At 55.4% G+C, this 26,830-nt stretch overlaps 1 protein-coding gene across 4 annotated transcripts in view; it reads left to right on the forward strand.

Moving 5' to 3' along the window:
- Window positions 1-17,263, forward strand: part of LOC133350392 (BCL2/adenovirus E1B 19 kDa protein-interacting protein 2-like) — a 34,078-nt gene extending 16,815 nt beyond the window's left edge. For 2 of the 4 annotated variants that reach the window (XM_061564762.1, XM_061565002.1), the window contains exons 2-11: window positions 652-810; window positions 6,557-6,621; window positions 7,001-7,234; window positions 9,171-9,326; window positions 9,547-9,649; window positions 11,668-11,799; window positions 12,512-12,598; window positions 12,777-12,875; window positions 14,164-14,202; window positions 16,043-17,263. In XM_061564762.1, the coding sequence (XP_061420746.1) occupies window positions 652-810; window positions 6,557-6,621; window positions 7,001-7,234; window positions 9,171-9,326; window positions 9,547-9,649; window positions 11,668-11,799; window positions 12,512-12,598; window positions 12,777-12,875; window positions 14,164-14,202; window positions 16,043-16,103 (1,135 nt within the window). In that variant the 3' untranslated portion in view covers window positions 16,104-17,263. The remainder of the gene's footprint in view (window positions 1-651; window positions 811-6,556; window positions 6,622-7,000; window positions 7,235-9,170; window positions 9,327-9,546; window positions 9,650-11,667; window positions 11,800-12,511; window positions 12,599-12,776; window positions 12,876-14,163; window positions 14,203-16,042) is intronic. The other 2 variants (XM_061564905.1, XM_061564824.1) reach the window with 2 other exon arrangements.
- Window positions 17,264-26,830: the final 9,567 nt, after the last annotated feature.

A 26,830-nucleotide genomic window follows, 5' to 3' on the forward strand; every position in this document is an offset into this window, starting at 1 on the left:
CCGTGTAGCTAAGTGGGGGTTGGTCACCCGTGTAACGAAGTTGTAGCTGAGTGGGTGTCCGTCACCCGTGTAGCTAAGTGGGTGTTGGTCACCCGTGTAACGAAGTAGGGTGTTAGTCATCCGTGTAACTACAAGTTGGTGAAAATAAAGAGTGTGCTACCCGTGAAGTCGTCTCCTGCCGAGTTACTACTTTACACATAGACCACAATACCTGCAGTCATAATGCAAGTATTGTGGTCTATGCAAACATGACTCCTCGTAAAAAAAGGTGTCAGTTTTGTTGCCAGATAAAAGGGTAAAAAACCAATTATATTTTTTACTGGCAAATGAGGTTCCAATGGTGTAAATGCTTAGCCCCGAGCTCTCATACGCTTATGGTGCATTGTCTTTGAGTTATGCGCCTTTTGGCGTCATCTGGTCCAACACCATGTGAGACTAGGCTCTAAGGAAAGCTGTCTCGGGTGTGGACCAATCAACTTCAAGGACAGTGCATACATTATCAGAGTTATGTTTTTTGTTTGCATTCCAACTGCAGGTATTGTGGTCTATGCTAACATGACTCCTCGTAAAAAAGGTGTCGGTTTTGTTGCCAGATAAACGTGTAAAAAACCAATGATCAATCGGGACCTAGTTTGTTTTTATTCCCTGCAGCGACCCCGACATGCCGGGAGAGAGTCGCACCCTGGAGGAGGAGGAGGAGGGTCGTGGTTTGGGGGAGCGCCAAGCCGGGGAACAGAGTGCCGTGCGCTCTCACCGCGGAGTGGAGAGTTTGAACCTGGAGGAGGAGTGGCAAGACGAAGACTTCCCCAGGTACAGCAACAACAGAAAGCCACACGAGCGCAGGGGAATCTCGCAGTCGCATCTGTGAAACCGCCAGTCACGGCCGGAGCAGTCCGGAACCCTGTCCTCTGGGGGGAGGGAGACGGTGGCTTGTCGTGCCCGTCTAGCCGCCACCGCCGCCTGTACCTCGCGATGTCAACCTGCTCGTGGGATTGTAATTATATTATAATAATTATCATCATAATTTTGACTTGGGGCACGCCGAGCGGTGTTCGCTCATCGCCCTCTTGGAGAGAGGACGACTCTGAGAGAGAGAGAGAGGACGACTCTGAGAGAGAGAGAGGACGACTCGGAGAGCGAGAGAGAGGACGACTCGGAGAGCGAGAGAGAGGACGACTCGGAGAGCGAGAGAGAGGACGACTCGGAGAGCGAGAGAGAGGACGACTCGGAGAGCGAGAGAGAGGACGACTCGGAGAGCGAGAGAGAGGACGACTCGGAGAGCGAGAGAGAGGACGACTCGGAGAGCGAGAGAGAGGACGACTCGGAGAGCGAGAGAGAGGACGACTCGGAGAGCGAGAGAGAGGACGACTTGGAGAGCGAGAGAGAGGACGACTCGGAGAGCGAGAGAGAGGACGACTCGGAGAGCGAGAGAGAGGACGACTCGGAGAGCGAGAGAGAGGACGACTCGGAGAGCGAGAGAGAGGACGACTCGGAGAGCGAGAGAGAGGACGACTCGGAGAGCGAGAGAGAGGACGACTCGGAGAGCGAGAGAGAGGACGACTCGGAGAGCGAGAGAGAGGACGACTCGGAGAGCGAGAGAGAGGATGACTCGGAGAGCGAGAGAGAGGACGACTCGGAGAGCGAGAGAGAGGACGACTCGGAGAGCGAGAGAGAGGACGACTCGGAGAGCGAGAGAGAGGACGACTCGGAGAGCGAGAGAGAGGACGACTCGGAGAGCGAGAGAGAGGACGACTCGGAGAGAGAGAGAGGACGACTCGGAGAGAGAGAGAGAGGACGACTCGGAGAGAGAGAGAGAGGACGACTCGGAGAGAGAGAGAGAGGACGACTCGGAGAGAGAGAGAGGACGACTCGGAGAGAGAGAGGACGACTCGGAGAGAGAGAGAGAGGACGACTCGGAGAGAGAGAGAGAGGACGACTCGGAGAGAGAGAGAGGACGACTCGGAGAGAGAGAGAGGACGACTCCGAGGTGCCAGGAATAGGAACCGCAGACGAGGAGCGGGAAGGCAGGCGCGCTGCGAGCCGCAGCGAACAATTGCCCAAGCTCTGTTGTTCTTCATATCTCAAGGTGGTTATTGTCCAATCGACGAGTGTTTATACCACGTGGGAGGAGGAAACCGGCGCACCCGGGAAACAAAATAAACCCGCACGCGCGAAGGAGAAACGCTCTATCCCTCATGATGGAACCGGCCGTGTACCGCCTTCTCCTGGTGAGCCAGCGGTACAGCTCCTCCTAGACGCTCACGGGACTAAGGGGGAGGGACTTTCACAGCAACATCTTTGCGGTGATCCACCAACACCTCGCCGCTGCCTCCACAGCGCTGCTGGATTACAGGCAGCCACGTGCAGAGCATAGCCACTGCCGCCAACACCCCAACGCAGGGACACATAATATAGGATTATTATTATTGTGGATAGACGTTCCTTGGGTACTCTAGTGGTAGTGCCTTACGCCAATAATCCCCTACCCCCGGGAAATATCGAAGTTGAGCCCAGGGGCCCCTTTCTCTCAGAGTGGAGTTTGTGTGTTCTCTCTCTCAGAGTGGAGTTTGTGTGTTCTCTCTCTCAGAGTGGAGTTTGTGTGTTCTCTCTCTCAGAGTGGTGTTTGTGTGTTCTCTCTCTCAGAGTGGAGTTTGTGTGTTCTCTCTCTCAGAGTGGAGTTTGTGTGTTCTCTCTCTCTGAGTGGAGTTTGTGTGTTCTCTCTCTCTGAGTGGAGTTTGTGTGTTCTCTCTCTCAGAGTGGAGTTTGTGTGTTCTCTCTCTCAGAGTGGAGTTTGTGTGTTCTCTCTCTCTCAGAGTGGAGTTTGTGTGTTCTCTCTCTCAGAGTGGTGTTTGTGTGTTCTCTCTCTCAGAGTGGAGTTTGTGTGTTCTCTCTCTCAGAGTGGAGTTTGTGTGTTCTCTCTCTCTGAGTGGAGTTTGTGTGTTCTCTCTCTCTGAGTGGAGTTTGTGTGTTCTCTCTCTCTGAGTGGAGTTTGTGTGTTCTCTTTCTCTGAGTGGCGTTTGTGTGTTCTCTCTCTCAGAGTGGAGTTTGTGTGTTCTCTCTCTCAGAGTGGAGTTTGTGTGTTCTCTCTCTCAGAGTGGAGTTTGTGTGTTCTCTCTCTCTGAGTGGAGTTTGTGTGTTCTCTCTCTCAGAGTGGAGTTTGTGTGTTCTCTCTCTCAGAGTGGAGTTTGTGTGTTCTCTCTCTCAGAGTGGAGTTTGTGTGTTCTCTCTCTCAGAGTGGAGTTTGTGTGTTCTCTCTCTCTCTGAGTGGAGTTTGTGTGTTCTCTCTCTCTCTGAGTGGAGTTTGTGTGTTCTCTCTCTCAGAGTGGAGTTTGTGTGTTCTCTCTCTCAGAGTGGAGTTTGTGTGTTCTCTCTCTCAGAGTGGAGTTTGTGTGTTCTCTCTCTCAGAGTGGAGTTTGTGTGTTCTCTCTCTCAGAGTGGAGTTTGTGTGTTCTCTCTCTCAGAGTGGAGTTTGTGTGTTCTCTCTCTCAGAGTGGAGTTTGTGTGTTCTCTCTCTCTCTGAGTGGAGTTTGTGTGTTCTCTCTCTCAGAGTGGAGTTTGTGTGTTCTCTCTCTCAGAGTGGAGTTTGTGTGTTCTCTCTCTCAGAGTGGAGTTTGTGTGTTCTCTCTCTCTCTGAGTGGAGTTTGTGTGTTCTCTCTCTCTCTGAGTGGAGTTTGTGTGTTCTCTCTCTCAGAGTGGAGTTTGTGTGTTCTCTCTCTCAGAGTGGAGTTTGTGTGTTCTCTCTCTCTGAGTGGAGTTTGTGTGTTCTCTCTCTCTCTGAGTGGAGTTTGTGTGTTCTCTCTCTCTCTGAGTGGAGTTTGTGTGTTCTCTCTCTCAGAGTGGAGTTTGTGTGTTCTCTCTCTCAGAGTGGAGTTTGTGTGTTCTCTCTCTCTGAGTGGAGTTTGTGTGTTCTCTCTCTCTGAGTGGAGTTTGTGTGTTCTCTCTCTCTGAGTGGAGTTTGTGTGTTCTCTCTCTCAGAGTGGAGTTTGTGTGTTCTCTCTCTCTGAGTGGAGTTTGTGTGTTCTCTCTCTCTGAGTGGAGTTTGTGTGTTCTCTCTCTCTCCCCCCCCTGTTTCTGTGTGGGTTTCCTTCTCCCGCTTCTCTTGTTCCACCCCCCTCCCCCCAATAGCTAAACCCACACACCCAGTGGAACTGCTACTGGCCACAGCATCCGCAATGGTGAATAGATGACCTGAAATTAACTCCAACGGAGAATCGCAGAGCAGCATCGGCAGCCCCCGCCCTCTGCCCCCACCGCACCAACTTGCGATAAAAACAAACATGGCAGGACCTCTTCTGCAGTAGGGGTAGTGATTGCTGCTGTGTGGTCTAGCCTAGGGGCACCCCCAGTGGCAGCTGTCCCTGTGTGTCTGTCTGCTGCCAGTAGTGGTATTGATTATCGCTGTGTGGTCTAGCCTAGGGGCACCCCCAGTGGCAGCTGTCCCTGTGTGTCTGTCTGCTGCCAGTAGTGGTATTGATTATTGCTGTGTGGTCCAGCCTAGGAGCACCCCCAGTGGCAGCGCTCTCTGTGCGTTCATCAGAATCTTTGAGACCGCAGGAGGTGGAATCCGATGGGCTATGAAGCTCTTTTTGTCGGCAAGTTACACAACAACAAATGACAAAAACAAAAACAACGATAGGAGTGCCAACGAGAGCTAAAGGCAAACAAGTCACGACATACAAATATGTAAAGGAGAGCCGACACAAGATTGCAGGAGTTTCGTCTTTTAATCCTTGTCTCCCATCCACACCTGTCCCCAGCCGTCCCAATCTCGTTCCCGCCAAAGGCCCCTTCTTCCCGCCCCCATTCTCCCCTTATATCTCCTCGATCACCCCTCCCACTAACCCTCCTGTTGGTGGGAATTCTTCCCCTGACACCCCTACAAATACAAAAATGAAATTGCATATGTCAGATGTATGAAGCTTGGGCAAGGCAGGTAACAACAAAAACAACAGTCCACGACCACACCAAGACGACAACCACACAACAGTAGTGGTCCCACGATATACCTGGCGCATTAACGTTGAACTGTCGATAAGTACACGGGCAGGGGGTGAGGATCAAAGTTACGAATCGCATCGGCAAATGTGGCTGCTGCTGCTGCTGCTCTATCCGACGCCAATGGTTGTAGCCTGGAGACTTCCACGCGTCCCAGCAGACGGGCGGTGCGAGAGTTCGCCTGTGAACGAACGCACCCCACGGTGGCTGGGCGGGTCTCGCCCCGTAGGGTTCGCAATGGCCGTGTCACCACCTGTGGATTACAGCCCTGGGTCTGGGTGTATCTCTGCGTCTCTCTCTGTCTCAGCGGGGCTCATGATGGCCGTGCCAGGTTTCACAATGGCCGTGTAACCACTGGCATGTCAGCCCTAGGTCTGGGTGTATCTCTGTGTCTCTCTGTTTCTGTCTCAGCGGGGCTCGTGATGGCCGTGCCAGGTTTCACAATGGCCGTGTAACCACTTGCGTATCACAGCCCTAGGTCTGGGTGTATCTCTGCGTCTCTCTCTGTCTGTCTCGGCTTGTGATGGGCGTGCCAGGTTTCACAATGGCCGTGTAACCACTGGCGTGTCAGCCCTGGGTCTGGGTGTATCTCTGTGTCTTTCTCTGTCTCTGTCTCGGCTTGTGATGGGCGTGCCAGGTTTCACAATGGCCGTGTAACCACTTGCGTGTCAGAGCCCTGGGTCTGGGTGTCTCCATCTCTCCGTCTCGCCGCTTGAGACACCGGCGCGCAGACACAGCGGACGCTCCGAGCCTGTCGCTCGCCCCCCCCAACCACGGGGGTTCACGATGGCGAGCGATCTGGTCGCACTCAGAGCGGCGGTGGTTGCAAGCAAGTTGCTACGTTTTTCTAAACGCGCGGCTCTCGGTAACCGAGGTTTGTCACGAGCGCGCGGCATTCGTACGTCATAAGACGTTTCCATCTTGCGTCGCCTCCGGATGAGACGCTTCGTTGAGCTCGCGTTTGTGCAGGTCGCCTTTTGATACAGAGCTATATAGCTCGACGGGCTTCACCCTGGTAAAATAAAAAAAATGTTTAGTTTCTTTTCAGGTGATGTACTTACTTGATGCAGCTATCGTGCTGTGACGGTTCCACCTGAAGACGGAAGCTTGTGTTGCCTCCGAAACGTCGTGATTTTTATTTTATTTTTATTTTACTTTTATTAATTTAAAATTTTTACCTACGTGACTTTACCGAAAAAAACCTAAGAATATGAATACTTGCAGTCACGAAAGCTTCAAATCTAGAATTAGATGTACTTACCGTTTCTACACTTTGCACTCCTATCGTTTTTGTTGTATTGTTTTTTGTTGGAACTTGTGAAAAAGAGCATCGTAGGTCATCGGATTTTCCCACGGATAAATATTCCGATTCTGGTGAATGCGCAGGGACAGCTGCCGCTGGGGGTGCCCCTAGGCTAGACCATAGAGCAACGTCGCTCCCAACTGTGAAACTACAGCAGCCCGTGCCGGCCTTCGGTGCAGGTGCTACTCTCTAACAGCACTTGCCCCGCCAGGCTGAAGAAGGCTACATGAGGGACCTTTGTCTGTGTGCCGCGTGCAGCCCCATCGGCCTGCTGGGCCCGGAGCCACACGGCGCCCTCGAGGTCCAGGAGGAGGGGAGACCCGGTACGGAGCCAGTGGAGCGTGCGTGTGCAGTGTGCGTGCGGAGGGTGCGTGTGGAGTGTGCGTGCGAAGTGTGTGTGTGGAGGGTGCGTGTAGAGCGTGCGGAGCGTGCGTGCGGAGCGTGCGTGCGGAGCGTGCGTGCGGAGCGTGCGTGCGGTGCGTGTGGAGCGTGCGTGCGGTGCGTGTGTAGTGCACTCACGGCCACAATCCATGACCATGGAGACGGCCGTCCGTGCCGCTCAGTCGATCGTTGTGATGCTGATGATGATGATGGTGCTGAGGATGATAATGATGGTGCTGATGATGATGATGGTGCTGAGGATGATGATAATACTGGTGCTGATATCGATGATGCTGCGGTGTGACGACTGCGTGCGCCCAGCCGTGCCGTCGTCGCTGCCGCTCTCCTCCGCTCCGCGTCCGTCCAGACGGAAGCTGACGGCACCGGACATCAGCCTCTCGCTGGACCGCGCCGACGACGACGAGGACGATGATGACGACGAGGACGACGACCTGGAGGGCGACACCCCGGACATCGACGTGGACGCGCTGGAGACGCCGGACGACGCCGAGTCGCTCGACGCCACGGGACCCACGGGGGAGCTCGAGTGGGAGGGTGAGCGGGGGAGGGGCGGGGCACTCTGTCCAAGTCACACCCCCACCCCTCTCATACCCCCCCCCACACCTTCTCGCATCCTCCACCCCCCCCCCCCCATACCCCCCCCCCCATATGCCAACCCCCCAACCCTCTCATCTCCCTTCTTCATCCATGAGAGTATTGAAGGCCCTATTCCGTGTCCCCGCCCACGTGTCCCCACCCGCGTGTGTCCCCAGAAAGATGCCCTGGTGGTCGCCATCTTTAAGAAGGGAGACCGCACAGACTGTAACAACTCCTCAGTGGGCCAGGAAAGGTCCTGGCAAGGATTATTCAACATTGCCTTGCTAGGCACGCTGAGGAGAGGCTTGCGGAGCCCCAATGCAGTTTCAGGAAAGAGCGGTCCTGCACAGATGACATTTTATGTCCGTTTGCGACAGCAGAGGTGTAGGGAATTCCAACAAGACCTACATCTCTGCTTTAATGACCTGGTCAAGGCGTATGATACCATCACTAGGCCTGGGCTCTGGTTTGTACTTCGTGCTTTCGGAGTCCCTGACCTGCTGCTCACAATCATTAAGGACCTTCATGATGGTGAGCGGGCCCGGGTAAAACTACGTGGCTGGGAGTCGGAGCCATTCCCTGTTCACCTTGGGGTGCGACAGGGATGTCCTCTGGCTGTAACATTATTTAACATCTATTTCGACCACGTAGTTCGTGAAGCCTTCAGTAGCTGTACCGGAGGAATTTCCATCTGGTACAGATACACTGGGAGGCTGATCGATGCCCGGGTGCTGTCAAGGGATGGCTCCCGATTGCTCAACCATATTATGTATGCCGATGATCTGGTAATTGCTGCTCACTCAGAGGAGGAGTTGGAGACGCTGCTGCTGAAACTGGAGTGTGCTACTAAGAGGTGGGGCCTTACCATCAGCCCCACCAAAACTAAGCACCTGCCTGGGTATTTTGTACCATCGGACACTCCACCCCCACAACTCCCAATCGGTGATGAGGCAGTTGTGGAGAGAATGGAAAGTTTCCCATACCTGGGCAGTGTTCTCATGACCGGCTCCGGTTTGACAGCAGAGGTCTCACTCCGAATCAGTCGAGCGGCAATATCTTTTCATCGGTTGCGTAATGCTGTGTGGAAGCTACCTGGTCTGTCGCTCCGCATGAAGCTTCAGGTCTTCTCGGCCACGGTGATTCCCTCCCTTCTCTACGCTTGTGAAACGTGAACCCCCCTAATGGAGCATCTTCGCCGGTTCGAAACATTTAGGCTGGCCTGCCTACGATCTATCCTGGGTTAACCATGCTGGATTGTGTGAGGAGCTCACAAATCCTTCAAAGATCTGGGCAAAGTCCAATCGGTGAGCTCCTCCGGCAGGCAAAGCTGTGTTGGCTGGGTCATGTAGCCCGCATGCCCAATCACCGCATGCCCAAACAGCTTTTGTTCGGCCGTATTGAGGGGGCTAAACGGGCGCGACACAGGCTAGAGAAGAGATAGAGTGATGTGGTATACAGGAGGACATGGAGCTGCGTGGACTTGACGATGACTGGTACCAGCGGTGTCAAGATCGGCCTCTGTGGAGGAGGCTCGTGAAGGATGCTACTGGGCAGTTGGAGGCAGTCGCCCTCCAACAACAACGGAGGGCAGAGGAGCGACGCTCACAACAACGAGCGGAGCGCCGGGTGGCTAAAGCACAGCAAGTTGGCACAGTAGTTGGCACAGGTGGTGCATCGGCCACTCATCTCAGTCATCTCGGTCATCTCAGTCAGTCGACCCGTGGCACCTGCTGGGTCTGCCCCGTGACCTCCTGCCAGCGGGCGTTCGACACTTCACGTGGCCTCAAGGTGCACATGGCCCTGGCACAAGCGTCGTGGTGACGTCACCGCCACTTAGTGGCGAATGACGGTTGTTGTTGTTGTTGTGCCCCCCGCCCGCGCGTCTCCCCGCTAGACGACACGCCGCTGCGGAGGGCGCCGCTGCCGGAGCTGAGCGGGGCGGAGGAGCGGGAGGACGCGCTGGGCTGGCGCCGCGTGCTGCTGGGCGAGACGGAGCACCGCGTGGACCTGCGCGCCGTCGAGCCGTACAAGCGCGTCCTGTCACACGGGGGTGCGGGTGGCACGGCGGCGGAGCACGTGTCACATCACGTGTCACACTCACACAGCACGTGTCACAGCACGTGTCACAGCACGTGTCACAACACTCGCGCAGGATGCATCACAATACTCACACAGCACTGTGTGTGTGATGCGCGTGTGTGTGTGTGTATGATGCGCGTGTGTGTGTGTGATGCGTGTGTGTGTGTGTGTGATGCACGTGTGTGCTCCAGGCTACTACGGCGATGGGCTGAATGCGATCATCGTGTTCGCTGCGTGCTACCTGCCAGACGGGAAGGACCCGGAGTACGCTTACATCATGGAGAACCTCTTCCTGTGAGCACGTGGCACGAGCACACGTGTCTCTGTATCTCTGTGTGTCTCTGTGTGTCTCTGTGTGTCTCTGTGTGTCTCTTTGTCTCTGTGTGTGTCTCATCTGCTGGACTACGTAGTGACGGACCAGCGGATGCGAGCCCATGTCCTTGACACCAGAACCTACCGTGGAGCTGATCTGCCCTCTGACCATAGACTTGTCATCTGTAAGATGCGCCTGCCATTCTTCCACTCCGGTGGTGGGTGTACACCCAGGACCCCATTCCAACCTAAGGTGGCCTGGTCTCAGCTAGCTGATGGAAGTTGCAAGCGAGAATTTCATCATCGCTTGCAGCTGGGGTTGGCATCGTCTCCCACTCCTCCTGGTGTGGAGGGTAAATGGGCGAGGTTTAGGACTGTGGCTCATGCAGCTGCAATGGCTGCTTTGGGTACGCAGTCCAGACCTCCCCAGAGACCCTGGCTGACAGATGAGGTGTTCTGGCTGGTTGAGAGAAAGCGACAGGCCCACTCTCATCGGCTACAGCATCCCACGTCAGAGAATGAGGAGGCTTACCGTAGCCTTCGCTCGGAGGTTCGGAGAGCAGTGAGGTGCTGCAAGGATGGGTGGTGGTCGCGGGTTGCTGAGGATATGGAGTCTACCTCTGTGGCCCGCGATCGCAAATCCCTATTTAGCTCCATCAAAAAAGTAACCTGCAGCGCCACACCTATTACCATCATTAGGGGAAAAAACGGTGGTCCAATCTTCAACCCCCAGGAACAGGTTTGCAGATTTGCTGAGCATTTCTGTGAGGTCCTGGGGGTGGGGAAATCCCTCGGCCAGGAAAGCATCGTGGCACAAAGTGGGGATAACCCTGCTGAGGCTGCAGTGCCTCAAATATTTGTAGAAGTTACCCTCTGTGAGTGGCTGCCTGAGGTGCCATCTGTTGAGGAAGTACTGAAGGCAATCCAGAGCCTGAGACCAGGAAAGGCACCGGGCAGAGATGATCTCCCAAGAGAAATGCTGTGGGAGGGTGGCGTTTGTGCACAGACTGCCCTACATGACATCATAACAACAGTCTGGACCATTGGACGGGTTCCGCAGGACTGGAAGGATGCCCTGGTGGTCCCCCTCTTTAAGAAGGGGGACCGCACAGACTGTAACAACTACAGGGGCATCTCTCTCCTCAGTGTGCCGGGTAAGGTCCTGGCAAGGATGATTCAACATCGCCTTGCCAGGCACGCTGAGGAGAGGCTTGCAGAGGCCCAATGCGGTTTCAGGAAAGGGCGGTCCTGCATGGATGCCATATTTTCTGTCCGTCTGCTACAGCAGAGATGTAGGGAATTCAAACAAGACCTACATCTCTGCTTTATTGACCTGGTCAAGGCCTATGATACCATCAATAGGCCTGGGCTTTGGGTTCTTGATGCTTTCGGAGTCCCTGAACCTCCGCTCACGATCATTAAGGACCTTCATGATGGTTAGCGGGTCCGGGTAAAACTACGTGGCCGGGAGTCAGAGCCATTCTCTGTACACCTTGGGGTGCGACAGGGATGTCCTCTGGCTCCCAAATTATTTAACATCTATTTTGACCACGTAGTTCGTGAAGCCTTCAATAGCTGTACCGGGGGAATTTCCATTTCGTACAGATATAATGGGAGGCTGATCGATGCCCAGTTGGAGATGCTGCTGCTGAAACTGGAGCGTGGGGGTGGAGTGTGGGGAGGGGGCGGGGGGGGCGGTGAGGGTGGGGGGGGCCGTTGTCTTCATCGTCGCTGCGCGTTCACGGGAACGAGGCAACTCGAGTTGGAATCCTCCCGCTCCGACATCGACACCGGCATCAAGCGTGGCCGGGGCGGGGGGGGGTGGCAGCGGTTCTGGCTACGGCCCCCGTGCGCCGGTGCCGGCCTTCACTCGTGGGCGGTGCGAAGTCCGCGGGGGGGGGGGGGTGAAGGTCGTGGTGGGGGGGGGGGGGGGGTGAAGGTCGTGGTGGGGGGGGTGAAGGTCGTGGTGGTCGCTGCGTGGTGGGGCCGTGTCTGTGCAGGTACATGGTGAGCACGCTGGACCGCCTGGTGGCCGAGGACTACATGATCGTCTACCTCAACGGCGCCACGCCACGGCGGCGCACGCCGGGCTTGGGCTGGCTCAAGCGCTGCTACACCATGATTGACCGCAGGTGCGCTGGGGGCGGTGCGGGCAGCACGGGTAGCGTGGGCAGCGTGGGCAGCGTGGGCAGCGTGGGCAGCGTGGGTAACGTGGGCAACGTGGGCAACGTGGGCAACGTGGGCAACGTGGGCAACGTGGGTAACGTGGGTAACGTGGGTAACGTGGGCAGCGTGGGTAACGTGGGTAACGTGGGTAACGTGGGCAACGTGGGTAACGTGGGCAGCGTGGGTAGCGTGGGTAACGTGGGCAACGTGGGCAACGTGGGTAACGTGGGCAACGTGGGTAACGTGGGTAACGTGGGCAACGTGGGCAACGTGGGTAACGTGGGCAACGTGGGTAACGTGGGTAACGTGGGTAACGTGGGCAACGTGGGTAACGTGGGCAGTGTGGGCAGCGCAGGCAGTAGCAGCCGTGTTCTATCCACTGCTGCGCGAACGCCGGCCCACCCCGAGCCACGTGCCGCACTTCACCGGCGTTGACCGGGGCCGGCCCCGCGGGGTTCCAACCGCGGGCGGCAGTGGCGGCGGCGGCGGCGGCGAGCGGTGAACGAGGGAGGCGCTCCCCGCTCGGCCGTGGATGGTCGGAGATGACGGCGATGGTGGGAGGCCACGGGAGGCCACGGGAGACGACGACATCGACGACGATGAGGATGCGAGGAGGGATGCGTGGGGTGCTGCTCCCCCTGACACCGCCCCCCCCCCCATCCTGTGCCACCACCCCAGGCTGCGGAAGAACCTCAAGGCGCTGGTCATCGTCCACCCGTCGTTCTTTGTGAGGACCCTGCTGGCGTTGACGAGGCCCTTTATCAGGTGAGGTCACGGTCGAGGTCACGGTCTAGGTCACGGTCGAGGTCACGGTCGAGGTCACGGTCGAGGTCACGGTCGAGGTCACGGTCGAGGTCGGCACGCGGCCGTTTGCCGGCACTTGCCCTCCAGCAGTCGGTGTGGGCTCCACGGGAGAGGGACCTTTGGCTTTGTGTGCGCGCAGCTCCAAGTTCAGCCGCAAGGTCCGCTACGTGCACTCGCTGGCGGAGCTCGCGGAGGTCATCCCCATGGAGCACGTCTCCATCCCGGACTGCATCCAGCAGTGAGGCGCTCGCACGCGCACGGGCACGCACACGGGCAGACACACGGACACGCACAGACACTGGGACACGCACAGACACTGGGACACGCACACGGGCACGCACACGGGCACGGGCATGGGCACGGACACGGACACACGGACAGACGCGGATGGACACGTACACACGGACAGACGCGGACGGACAGACACCCACGCACGCACGGGGACACACACGGACACACGGACAGACACCCATGCACGCACAGACACTGGGACACGCACAGGCACTGGGACACGCACACGGGCACGGGCACAGACACTGGGACACGCACAGACACTGGGACACGCACACACGCACGCACACGGACACGCACAGACACTGGGACACGCACAGACACTGGGACACGCACACACGCACGCACACGGACACGCACAGACACACGGACACGCACAGACACTAGGACACGCACACACGCACGCACACGGACACGCACAGACACTGGGACACGCACAGACACGGACACATGGACACATGGACACGCACGCAGGGACAGGCACACACGCACAGACACACGGACACGCACAGACACTGGGACACGCACAGACACGGACACGCACAGACACGGACACGGACACACGGACACGGACACACACGGACACGTACACACGGACAGACACCCACGCACGCACACACGGGGACGCGCACGGACACGCACGGGCACAGACACGGACACAGACACGGACACACGGACAGACACACGGACACGCACGCAGGGATAGACACGCACGCACTGGCACGCACTGGCACGGACTGGCATGTACACGCACGGACACGTACACACATACACGCACGTGGACTGCGATCCACGTGTCGGTCTTCTCTGCTCTGACCTCCTGCACGATTTCGCAAACGGTTTACCCCCCGACTCGATGGACCCCTGTTCTCTCTTTCTCTTCATCTCGCTCGGTCTGTCTCTCCCTGCTTATTGTTGTTACTATGGCTCTCTCTCTTTGTACCTCTCTCCCTTCACCGCCTGCGTCTCCTCCTCGAACCTCCTCCTCCTTCCCCCTTCTCCCTGTTTCTCCCCTCCTCCTACTCTCCCCTTCCTCCCTCCCCCTCTCTCCTCCCTTCTCCTGTCTCTCCTCCCTCCCTCCTCCCCATCCCTCCCCTTCCTCCTCCCTCTCTTTTCCTCCCTCTCTTTTCCTCCCTCCCCTTTCTCCCTCCTCCTCCCTCCCCCTCCCCTTTCTCCCTCTCTCCCTCCCCCTCCCCCTCTCTCCTCCCTCCCCTCCACCTCCTCCGTGCTCTCAGAGTGGACGAGGAGCTGCTGCTCGCTGCGGCCGAGGCTCGGTAGGTCGTCGCTTCGCGAGCCGGTGGTGGCGGCGGCGGCGGCGGCGGCGGCGGCGGCCGTGGCCCCACGCCGAGTCGCGTGCCGTGTCGTGCGCCCCTCCTCCGCCCGACGTGACCCCCAATTCGCAACAGCGAATTGGGTCACATCGCGTTATTTATAAATGTGTCGTAACCCTCCACCACCCGACACGGCCAAACAGTCAAAAATGTGTCACGTTTTTGAAAGGACAAAATAATTAACTTCTTTAGCCCACCGGTGTGTTTTAGAGAGAATCAACAGCATTTTAACATTTGAGTAGTCCGACGTTTCGCTGGTGATTGAAAAGCGTGACACATTTTTTACTGTTTGGCCGTGTCGGCTGGTGGAGGGTTACGACACATTTATAAATAACGCGATCTGACCCAAAAACCTATATTCTGAATAATATTGGTCGCGAAAGCCTGCTACGTGTTTAAACTGGGCTATTATTCCCCACGAACTTTGCTTCTGTGACCAGGCCAGTGATATTTTGCAATGCGCCGATTGTCAATGAGAAAACTCGGTGTGCATTTGTGTCATTGCTTCACGTAAAGTCCTCGTCACAAAAGCAAAGTTTGTGGGGGAATAATAATAGCCCATTTTCTATACTTTTGAGGCTTAAGCAATTAGAAAATAACACTTGACATCCAGGAACACATCGTGTTGCATCATGTACTAATATAATGTAGGCATTGTATTTGAAACTGATTGGCCTACACCAGAGATGGCAGCCTTCTCCACGGCTTCGTCTCAACACCAGTGTCACACCAGAGAACGCCAGAGGGCAGAGGTCGCAAACGGGTTTTGATTCCTTACCTGTACCCGTACCCGGCCGCACCAGGGTCGCAAACGGCTACCCGTACCCATACCCGACAGGGTACGGGTAGCCGGGTATCGGGTAGGGTACGGGTATCGGGTACCCGGTTGCGACCTCTGGCAGAGGGCGAACGGTACAAGGAGAATGCCACACGTTTCACTTTTCAGTTTTCATTTTCAGTTTCATTAATCAGGTACTGGCTTTACTAACCAGGCTTTGCCCGGGACTTGGATTCACCACGCCCGGCCGCCTTTGTCTCCCCAGTGGCGATGTTCACACACCACACCAGTTACTCGTTTGAGGCTGAGTTGACCTAAAGGAGGCCCAGGACCGGTTAAAATAATCGTCACCGGTGGTGGCCGTGAGCGGGAATCGAACTCGGGTCGCTGGGTTCGTAGCGCGTAGCGCTAACCGCTACACTACAATGCGTGACGCTTCCACATGCGCGGGTCACATGACAGATGTGACGTCACAGCTCACTTGCCGTACAAAAAAATACATGCATTATTGAGCCCCCCCCCCACCCCAAAAAATATTTATTTTTATAATTTGTGCATGGTGTACAGTCTGGAAAGTACCCACATGGCAAATTTCCAGTTTGTTGCATGTCGGGAAGTACGCTAAACATTTTGAACAGACACACAGATTCACAACTTTGCCTTTTAAATATATGGAGATAACCCTGTGAGGCATGCGGCTCTTGACTCGGGTGCAACCGCAACAAAACAAAAACGTGAACAAGAAACACCTTAACAGAAACATCCAGGAAAAAAACAGCAAAGGCGCATTTATAGTTGGGTGTGTCCAGTTTTATATATAGATGTTGAACCTCTTTTGCACCATACCAAGCCAGCCACGCCAATCGGAGGTGCCGGTCACCCACCCTCCTGGCTACCTTGATACGTGCTCGCTCACAGCACTTGTCCCAAAAGTCTGTACAGGCTACATGGGGGACCTTTGTCTTTGCGTGCGTGTGTGTCTGTGTGTCTGTCTGTCTGCTCCAGGGAGGAATTGGACATGCAAAGAAGACAGCACGAATCTGACAACACCCCGTGGTACACATAGACACACGCACATGGACACACATGCACATGAACACACGCACATGGACAAAGACATACACACACACATTCAAACAACAACCGCCAACACACGCACATGAACAAAGACACACACACATTCAAACAAACACAACAACAACCGCCAACACACGCACATGAACAAAGACATACACACACACACTCAAACAAACACAACAACAACCGCCATTCGCCACTAAGTGGCAGTGACGTCACCGCGGCGCTTGTGCCAGGCTATGTGCACGCACATGCACACAGACACGCATACATAAACGCACACACACACATACCAACACGCTAAGACAAAGATCCCACGTATAACATTAACAGACTGTTGGGGCAAGTGCTGTTAGCGAGCAGCACCTATGAAGGCCAGAACTGCACACGAGGGGATGGGTGGCCAGCACCACGCCCGGCCGCCTTTGTCTCCCCAGTGGCGATGTTTACACACCGCACACCAGGTACTCGTTTGAGGCTGAGTTGACCTAGGGGAGGCCCAGGACCGGTTCACATAATCGTCACTGGTGCTGGTGCACGTTAACACACACATAGATACAAATAAAGACACGTAAACAGACACAGACACACACACACACGCACAGAGACACACACACACACACAGAGACACACAGAGACACAGAGACACACACACACACACAGACACACACACACACTGAGACACAGACGTAAACACACACACAGATACAAATAAAGACACGTACACTGACACACACAGAAACACTGACACACATAGAGACAATGACACACACACACACGCACAGAGACACACACACGCACAGAGACACACACACAGACACACAGAGACACAGAGACACACAGACACACAGACACACAGAGACACACACACAGAGACACAGAAACACACACACAGACACACAGAGACACACTCACAGAGACACACTGACACACACACTGACACACATTCCATCGAGAGAGGAATACTCAAGCCACACGGCACAGGAAGAGAGCTCCCCACGGGGTGACTCACTCGGCTCGGGGCGACTCTCTCCGCGTGGCGAGTACCCGCGGGGTGGATCGCGTCCGAGCCCTCTCCACCTTCCACCGGACAGCAGCGGAGGTCTCAAGCGGGAGCCGAGCCGCTGCTGGGCTCCGTAAGACAATCACGTGGGGGGGGTCAGGGGGTCAGGGGTCAGGGGGTCGCACCCTCGGCAATAATCGCACGGCGAGTGTGCGCGTGTGTGCGTGTGCGCGTGTGTGCGTGTGTCAGCAGGTTTACTACTGTGGTTACCACGCTGTCTGTGGGGTTGGGGGGGAGGGGAAGATTTTCGGGGGGGAGGGGGTGGGGGCGGCTTTGGGTAGGGAGATCCGCAGGGTTCGGGGCGTCCGTGCGTTTGACCAAAACCATGACCCCTCTCCCCCCCCACTGAACCCAGTCGGGGGGGTTAAAGCACAAAGGTCAGAAGGTCAACGCTGCGGCGGGGGTGGTGGCGGCGGGGAGGGCAGCACTCCCCCTCCTAATTACAGCCCCTCGCCCGGCGGCTAGCGATGGAAATTCCACATTCCCGCGGCGGAGGCGGCCAAGTCTCGCCGCGTGGGGTTCGTTTCCGGTCATTGGCAAGTGGCGCCAGTTGGACTCCCTTGAAACCCTCGCAACGAAAGTGCACCGGGGGGGGGGGGGGGGGGGGGTGATGGCGGCGCGACTACCCTCGTCACCCCGGGGGGGTTTGCGGCCCGCGAACTCGCCGGCCGTGAGCCTGGACGATGGCCCTTGGGCAGCGAAAGGGGGGGGGGCGGGGGGCTCCCGTCGTCGGCGGTTTCGGCAGCGCGGTCGCAGCCACATATCGTTGTGCCGCGTCACGGGGAACTTGGAGCGAACCGCGCTGAGCAGCGTGGCGAAGTTCTGCTCCAGGAACCCGCCGGCGGCGGCACGGGCTGGGCAGAGGCCGCTCATCCAGCAGTGGATTGGCAAACGGGGCCGGTGACCAACGGTGGATATTGAACCCCCCCCCCCCGGCCCCTTTGTGGTCGTTTTGGGAACTCGCGGCCGAGGATTTTCACCGGGGGAGTGGGGAGGGAGTGAGTGAGAGGTCTGCATCGTGATTGGGGAGAGGGGCGGGAGACGATTGCACTCTGCACAGACAAGAGTCACTGACCATCATCATCACCTTCATCATCCCTATAGCACCTTGACATTCATTTTAGCCTGCCGGTGGTGAGCGGCGGTGGCCACTCTGCACGTGGCCTCGGGTAGTCCAGCACTTGTGGAGACATCGGCGAAATGTGTCGGTGGATCACCCCACCCGCCACACACACCAATGTTGTTGTGAAACTCCCTTACTCCGCCGTGGGTGGGCGTCGAGGGGGAGCCGTGCCCCCTGGCTCTGCCAGGCGAAGGCGGTTACGGCAGAGTGTGTGGACTAATCTCCATCTGTTCCACACTTCCTTCCTGTGAGGTGGGGGTTTGAGGAGGAGCCGGGCCCCCCTGGTTTTGCCAGGCGGAGGCGGTTACGGCGAAAGTGTGTGGACTAATCTCCATCGGTTCCACACTCCCTCCCTTCCTTCCTGTGAGTGGGGGTTGAGGAGGAGCCGGGCCCCCCCACCCACCCCCTGACTTTGCCAGGCGAAGGTGGTTACAGCAAAAACGTGGACTCCACCCGTTTCCGTGTGTACGGGATCGAGCGTTTCCCCCTCGCACGCGTAGGCTTTCCCCCGGGTGCTCTCGATTTCCTCCTCCCGCGTCTTATAAAACGTTCACCCGTGTTACATTTAGAAATTATTCCATTATCCAGATACATCGCGATTTTTAGTCGCCGAACATTCATAAATGGGTTGACAAAGGAATGTAAATTAAGTTATTTTAAATATTAATTGTCCGCGTGTAGCGCGTACTGGTATTGTGCATCCCCCTGGTTGACGGGGAACGTGTGTGTGTGTGTAGAACTCGTTTCGAACCGTACGTAGCCAACCCTGCTAATCGGAGATGCGCTCGACGTGAATGGGTGTCGTGGGGAGAGGGGGGGGTAAGGACGACAACCTAAACACACTCAGCAGTCGGAGAGAAATTACCTTTCAACTTAGACGATGATGTTTTAATAACAACGATGACGATGTTGCTGTGAAGTTTGAACGTCGAGTCATTGTGCGACTCGTGACCCCCCCCCCCCCCACCTCTCTCTCTCCGCCCACTCCACGTTCTTCGCCGGGAGCCCGAGTCGCGCTCGCCAACTTTGCTTTGCTTTGTCGCGCCGCGGATGTGAATCGCCGTTGCGGGAACGACGTCTCGCGAACCTCGTCCGTTCGCTTTTATTATTCAAGCACTTTCCTTAAATAAAAATAAAATGTTTTAAATAAAGTGTAGAGAGAGAGAGGGAAAAGTTGGTTGGTTGTTGAAGGACTCGTACACTCGATGCGGGCTGGCAAGGGCGCGTTCCCAGGTCCCTCGTTCCGGCCACACCACCCAGGTCCGACGTTCCGGCCACTCCCATTCCAGCCGTGCCACCCGGCTCTTTATCCTGACGCCTTTCCCCGAACCTGCCCCATGTGTGTGTGTGGGCGGGCACGTGGCATAAGCTGACATCGTCACCGTTGTCCGCGCGGTGACGTTTTGACAAGTTCATGAATTGATGAGTAAATGTGTCAATCGATCCTGGGGAAGAGCGGAAAACATCCTATAACGGCGTGAAATTGTCATTAAAAGTCGGAAAACTCCAACTACGGCTCATGCCACACCTGTTTTAAAGATTCTTGAATTGTTTGAACTCAACTCATCCAAGCTACTAGTGGAGTGTGGTAACCGTTACGACACTAGTGGCTGTTTAAACGTAGGGTTTGTGTGCACGTTTTATAGGTTTACCGCTTAACTCCAATCGGGCCCAACGGAGACAACAAAGACAAAGGCCCCCCGTGTAGCCTTAGACTGTAGGGGCAAGTGCTGTTCGCGAGCAGCGGCACGCGGCATATGACGGAGTGGGTGGCCAGCAAACCACGCCCGTGCGCCGCCTTTGTCTCCCTGGTGGCAAGCTTTTAACAGACGCCACTCATATGCTTTGGGTCTTTCGGTAAATTCACGTAGATGGGTGAAAAATAACAAAAAACTACGACGTTTTATGACGATCGCTTGTGTTGCGGTCGAAACGTCGTTGTTTTTTGGTTATTTTATTTTGTTATTTTATTTTGTTAGTTTATTCGAACCTATCTACGTGAATTGACCGAAAAACTCTAAGAAGATGAATTCCTGCAGTCACAAAAGCTTTGAGTCACGGCCAGACACTCAATTGAGGCCGGGTCGATCGAGTGGGGGGGGGGGGGTTGGCCCATGAAGGTGTTTCAGCAAATCGACACCGATGTTTGGGAGTGGCCGTGAGCGGCAACGGAGCTCGGGGGGGGTTGGGGGGGGCGGTGGTGGCCCGATTTTGTGCGGCCAATGGTGGGGGGGGGGGGCCACGATTTAAAATGTAAACACTTTATTTTAAATATTCTATGGGTCTTTCGGTAAAAGTCACGTAGATAGAAAAATAATACGAAAAAAAATATCACGACCTTTCGATTGCGACACCGAAACGAAAGACCCATAGAATATGTATTTCTGCAGCCACGAAAGCTCTAAGTCAAGACTTTAATTTAAATTGTATTTGACCTGGCGAAGACCCCGCTGGGCTGTTTATTTAGCTCTTCTTTTTCTCTGAAGCGACCCGGTCATCACGAGTGATGGCGTCTCAACAAAGCGTGGCTTCTCGTCGTCATTGTCATCACGTGGAAATTGACAGCAGCAGCAGCCGCAGACAAATACAATACTCTTAAACGCGTGACGTTGATTCGAAATGTTTGGTGGGGGGAAAACCGGAGGACACGGAGAAAAATCCGCGTGACCACGGTGGGGGGGGACAGAGAGACACCGCAAACTCCAAATATACAGCAGCAGGCATCATCAGGGTCCACATGGAACCCACGACCTCCTGCATACCAGGCGAGGTAGTCAACATCCCCTAGCCACCGTGATGATGATGATGATGAGAGAGAGAGACACCACAAACTCCAAATATACAGCCGTAGGCGTCGTCAGGGTCGGCATCGAACCCACGACCTCCTGCATACCAGGCGAGGTAGTCAACATCTCCTAGCCACCGTGATGATGATGATGAGAGAGAGACACGCAAACTCCAAATATATAGCAGCAGACATCGTCAGGGTCGGCATCGAACCCATGACCTCCTGCATACCAGGCGAGGGAGTTAACATCTCCTAGCCAGCGTGATGATGATGATGAGAGAGAGACACGCAAACTCTAAAAATACAGCAGCAGACATCGTCAGGGTCGGCATCGAACCCACGACCTCCTGCACACCAGGCGAGGTAGTTAACATCTCATAGCCACCGCCGGTAGCAGCGCTCACGGCCACGCCGCGTCTGCAATGCGCTCGTGATTTCCCCTCCGGAGTCTGTTTGTATATTCTAGATTTGAAGCTTTCGTGACTGCAAGGATTCATATTCTTATGTTTTTTCGGTAAAGTCACGTAGGTAAAAAATTTAAATTAATTAAAGTAAAATAAAAAATACAATTTAAATTAAAATCACGACGTATCGGAGGCAACACAAAACGGAAGCTTGTGTTGCCTCCGAAACGTCGTGATTTTAATTTTATTTTTATTTTACTTTTATTAATTTAATTTTTTTACCTACGTGACTTTACTGAAAAAAACCTAAGGATTCTGTTTGTACACCCCTGGGCTGGGCCTGGGTGGTAGCGGTGGCTCAGCGGTTAGCCGGGCCGCGTAAATTGACGATTTGATGGACCCAGTCAAAAGGGTTGACCCGAGTTCGACCCCGGGCTCTGGCTATCATCAGCGGCGAGTGGATTCTGAACTGGTGCTAAGTGGCCTCGCAAGCCTTCGCCAGCCTGTACTGACTGGTGTGGTGAAGTATGGTCAAAGACACCCCCCCATACCCCCGCACCCACCCCCCCCCCCCGACCGTGACTGACAAGACATGGCTGTCATCCAGCAGTGGATTGATATAAAAAGAGAGCCGGACAGACGGTGACTTCCATCCCCTTTGCTGTGGTAAAACCCTTCTCGCTTGATCAATAAAAGGCTGCCGATTGGTTTTGTTTAATTTCCCCCCTCCATGCTCGTGGTGGCCAGTAACATGTGGAACGTTGGGCCAAATGTTGGGGCCGACGTTGGGGTCAACGTTGTGGTCAATGTGAGGCCAGCGTGGGGTCAACGTGGGGTCAACGTGGGGCCAATGTTTGGGCCAACGTTGAGGCCAACATTGGGTCAACGTTAGGCAAACGTTGGCGTGTGGTTGACTGGGTGGTGAGTGTTCAAATGTACGAGCCGCGGCTGTTATTAAAACACGAATTTGCTGCCTGCACCCTTTCGTCTACGCGTGTCTGCCTGTGTCCTGTCATGGCGTCGCTCACCCCCCCCCCTCTTCCCCACCACACGACGGGCGCGTGGGTACAAACGCAAACTCGGGAGACGGGGGGCGGTGGGCGTCGAAGGGAACACGGCAAGTCCCCGTTTAACGCGGTGGATTGCGTTCCCCGGCAAGTGTGTGTGGCGGTGACGCTACAACGGCGCTTGTGCCAGGCTAGGTGCAGGAGGTCACGGGACAGACCGGGTGCCACGGGTTGACTGAGATGACTGGCGGATGCATCGCCTGTGCCCCCTACGGTGCCAGGCTAGGTGCAGGAGGTCACTGGACAAACCGGGTGCCACGGGATGACTGACAGATGCACCGCCTGTGCCCCCTACGGTGCCAGGCTAGGTGCAGGAGGTCACGGGACAGACACCCAAGTGCCACGGGTTGCCTGAGATGACTGACAGATTCACCGCCTGTGACCCCTACGGTGCCAAGCTAGGTGCAGGAGGTCACGGGACAGACACCCAAGTGCCACGGGTTGCCTGAGATGACTGACAGATTCACCGCCTGTGACCCCTACGGTGCCAGGCTAGGTGCAGGAGGTCACGGGACAGACACCCAGGTGCCATGGGTTGACTGAGATGACTGACAGATGCACCGCCTGTGCCCCCTACGGTGCCAGGCTAGGTGCAGGAGGTCACGGGACACCCAGGTGCTACGGGTTGACTGAGATGACTGACAGATGCACTGCTTGTGCCTCCTACGGTGCCAGGCTAGGTGCAGGAGGTCACGGGACAGACACCCAGGTGCCACGGGTTGACTGAGATGACTGACAGATGTACCGCCTGTGCCCCCTACGGTGCCAGGCTAGGTGCAGGTCACGGGACAGACACTCATGTGCCACGGGGTTGACTGAGATGACTGATAGATGCACCGCCCGTGCCTCCTACGGTGCCAGGCTAGGTGCAGGAGGTCACGAGACAGACCCAGGTGCCACGGGTTGACTGAGATGACTGATAGATGCACCGCCCGTGCCTCCTACGGTGCCAGGCTAGGTGCAGGAGGTCACGGGACAGACCAGGTGCCACGGGTTGACTGAGATGACTGACAGATGCACCGCTTGTGCCTCCTACGGTGCCAGGCTAGGTGCAGGAGGTCACGGGACAGACACCCAGGTGCCACGGGTTGACTGAGATGACTGACAGATGCACCGCCTGTGCTCCCCTACGGTGCCAGGCTAGGTGCAGGAGGTCACGGCACAGACACCCAGGTGCCACGGGTTGACTGAGATGACTGACAGATGTACCGCCTGTGCCCCCTACGGTGCCAGGCTAGGTGCAGGTCACGGGACAGACACTCATGTGCCACGGGGTTGACTGAGATGACTGATAGATGCACCGCCCGTGCCTCCTACGGTGCCAGGCTAGGTGCAGGAGGTCACGAGACAGACCCAGGTGCCACGGGTTGACTGAGATGACTGATAGATGCACCGCCCGTGCCTCCTACGGTGCCAGGCTAGGTGCAGGAGGTCACGGGACAGACCAGGTGCCACGGGTTGACTGAGATGACTGACAGATGCACCGCTTGTGCCTCCTACGGTGCCAGGCTAGGTGCAGGAGGTCACGGGACAGACACCCAGGTGCCACGGGTTGACTGAGATGACTGACAGATGCACCGCCTGTGCTCCCCTACGGTGCCAGGCTAGGTGCAGGAGGTCACGGCACAGACACCCAGGTGCCACGGGTTGACTGAGATGACTGACAGATGCACCGCCTGTGCTCCATGCAATCTCCAAAGACAAAGATCCCCCGTATAGCCTAAACAGACTGTCGGGGCAAGTGCTGTTAGCGAGCACCTATGAAGGCCGGCACGGCACACGAGGGGTGGGTGGCCAGTGACGATGTTTACTACAAACCGCACAGGTGACTGTACTAATTTGAGGCTGAGTCAACCTAGGGGTGGCCCAGGACGGTTCCGATAAATTGTCACTCGTGTTGGTGGCCGTGAGCGGGAATCGAACTTGGGTTCAACGGGTTCACGTTGCAGGCAGTATCACCGCAGTAATCATCATAAGGGGCTGTCCATAAATGACGTCACGCACCTGGGGGGGGGGGGTGATAAATGTGACGTCACATCAAAATGCGCAACTTTAAATAAATACTAGCTGTACTACCCGGCTTCGCCCGGGACTTGTATCCACCACGGCCGGCCGCCTTTGTCTCCCCAGTGGCGATGTTAATACGCCACACCAGTTACTCGTTTGAGGCTGAGTCGACCTAGGGGAGGTTCAAATAATCGTCACCGGTGGTGGCCGTGAGCAGGAATCGAACTCGGTTCGCCGGGTTTGTAGCGCAGCGTAGCGTTAAGCACTACACCCACCACTCCTCACACACCACACACGCACAGACACAGACACACACACAAACACACGCAGACACACACAGACAGAGACACACACACACAGACACACAGACAGCACGCTAACCACTACACTACCGCTCCCCACACACCACACACGCACACACACAGACACACACACAGACACACACACACAGACACACACACACAGACAGCACGCTAAGCACTACACTACCGTTCCCCCTACACAACACACGCGCGCGCGTCCATAGGTACACATACACGCGCTTGCTGCAGACACACACGACTTTCAGGGTGCGTACGGCAGTAACCGACTGAAATAATAAAGCGGCAATGCTGCGCGAGGAACGCCTGAGACCTGCAAGACATTTGTGTAATGCGAGCGTAAACGGACAAACACATACAAACACATACACACACATACACACAAACACATACACACACATACACACACATACATACACACAAACACATACACAATACACACACACATACATGCAGACACACAGACAGACACATAACACACATACATACACACACATACATACACAGAAACACATACACACACATACATAGACACACACATACATACACACAAACACATGCACACACGTACATACACACATACATACAGACACGCAGACATACACATAAACACATACAAAAAAACCCACATACATACACACACACATACAAACACACAAACACATACACACACATACATACACACATACATACAGACACACAGACATACACATAAACACATACACACATACACACAGACATACACATAAACACATACACACATACACATGACCCGGCTTCGCCCGGGACTTGGATCCACGATGCCCGGCCGCCTTTGTCTCCCCAGTGACGATGTTCACACACGACAGCAGTTACGCGTTTGAGGCTGAGTGGACCTAGGGGAGGGCCAGGTCCGTTTCAAATAATCGTCAGCGGTGGTGGGCGTGAGTTGGAATCGAACTGGGGTCGCTCAACCAGCTTAATGACTATTTGTACAAAGAACATATAAAGAATCGATTATAATAAGCAGGCTACAGTCGACATTATAGACTGCCAGTACACGCAGTCAGCTTCATAAGCAGGCTAGAGTGTACATGATAGAGTGGCAGTACGCTCACCGAGCTTAATAAGCAGGCTACAGTCTACATGCTAGACTGGCAGTACGCTGACCCAGCTTAATGACTATTTGTACAGTGAACATTTAAGTAATCGATTGTTGGTGCGTTGGGTTTAAAAGTAATATTAATTGCACACATTGTGGTGGGGGTGGAGTGAACAGTAGGAAAAACTTTGATGAATTTACCTCAGAGTGGCGTGGTGGGTGTCGAGGCCTAGTAGCGTGCAGAGCCTGCGGCCTCGCCAAAATTGTCCACCCGGCAGAGGCAGGGTACGGGTGGCGTGCCTTCCCCCCCCTCAGCGCTCCAACAATACTGTGTAATGGCTATTATTTAATTATTTACGGAGCCTATGAAAGTGGCGAAGGCGTGGCTAGCCCTTGGCAGGGGCAACCGCCGTCCAATGAAACTGCAGCCCTTGGCGAAGGCGTCGCTAGCCGTTGCCAGGTCCAATGAAAGCGGCGAAGGCGTCGCTAGCCGTTGCCAGGGGCAACCGCCGTCCAATGAAAGTGCGTATGGTCCGAAATCCACACACACACACAGACAGACATCCACGATTTTATATATATAGATAGACAACACGTTCTACTTAATTAAATAGACGTTTTAATAAATGTTTTCTCCTACAACATCAGAGTGCAGCGCCACATTAAATACGCACTACAATGACAATAGTTTAAAGCGATTTGAAGCATGTTTAGAGCCGAGTCGGGGTTAAACTGAAACGCATCTGCATGCGATCGCGTTCCAAGTTTTTTTATTTAAAAATCGCGGTTTTTTTTGTCTTCACCCGGTGTCCCTCGCCGGGCACCGTAGCGCCGTCCGCCTATATAAGGAGGAGGCGAAGGTG

This window comes from Lethenteron reissneri, chromosome 1 (assembly GCF_015708825.2).
Source record: "Lethenteron reissneri isolate LAM-NWPU_2019-01 chromosome 1, ASM1570882v1, whole genome shotgun sequence".
NCBI classification, from domain to species: domain Eukaryota; kingdom Metazoa; phylum Chordata; class Hyperoartia; order Petromyzontiformes; family Petromyzontidae; genus Lethenteron; species Lethenteron reissneri.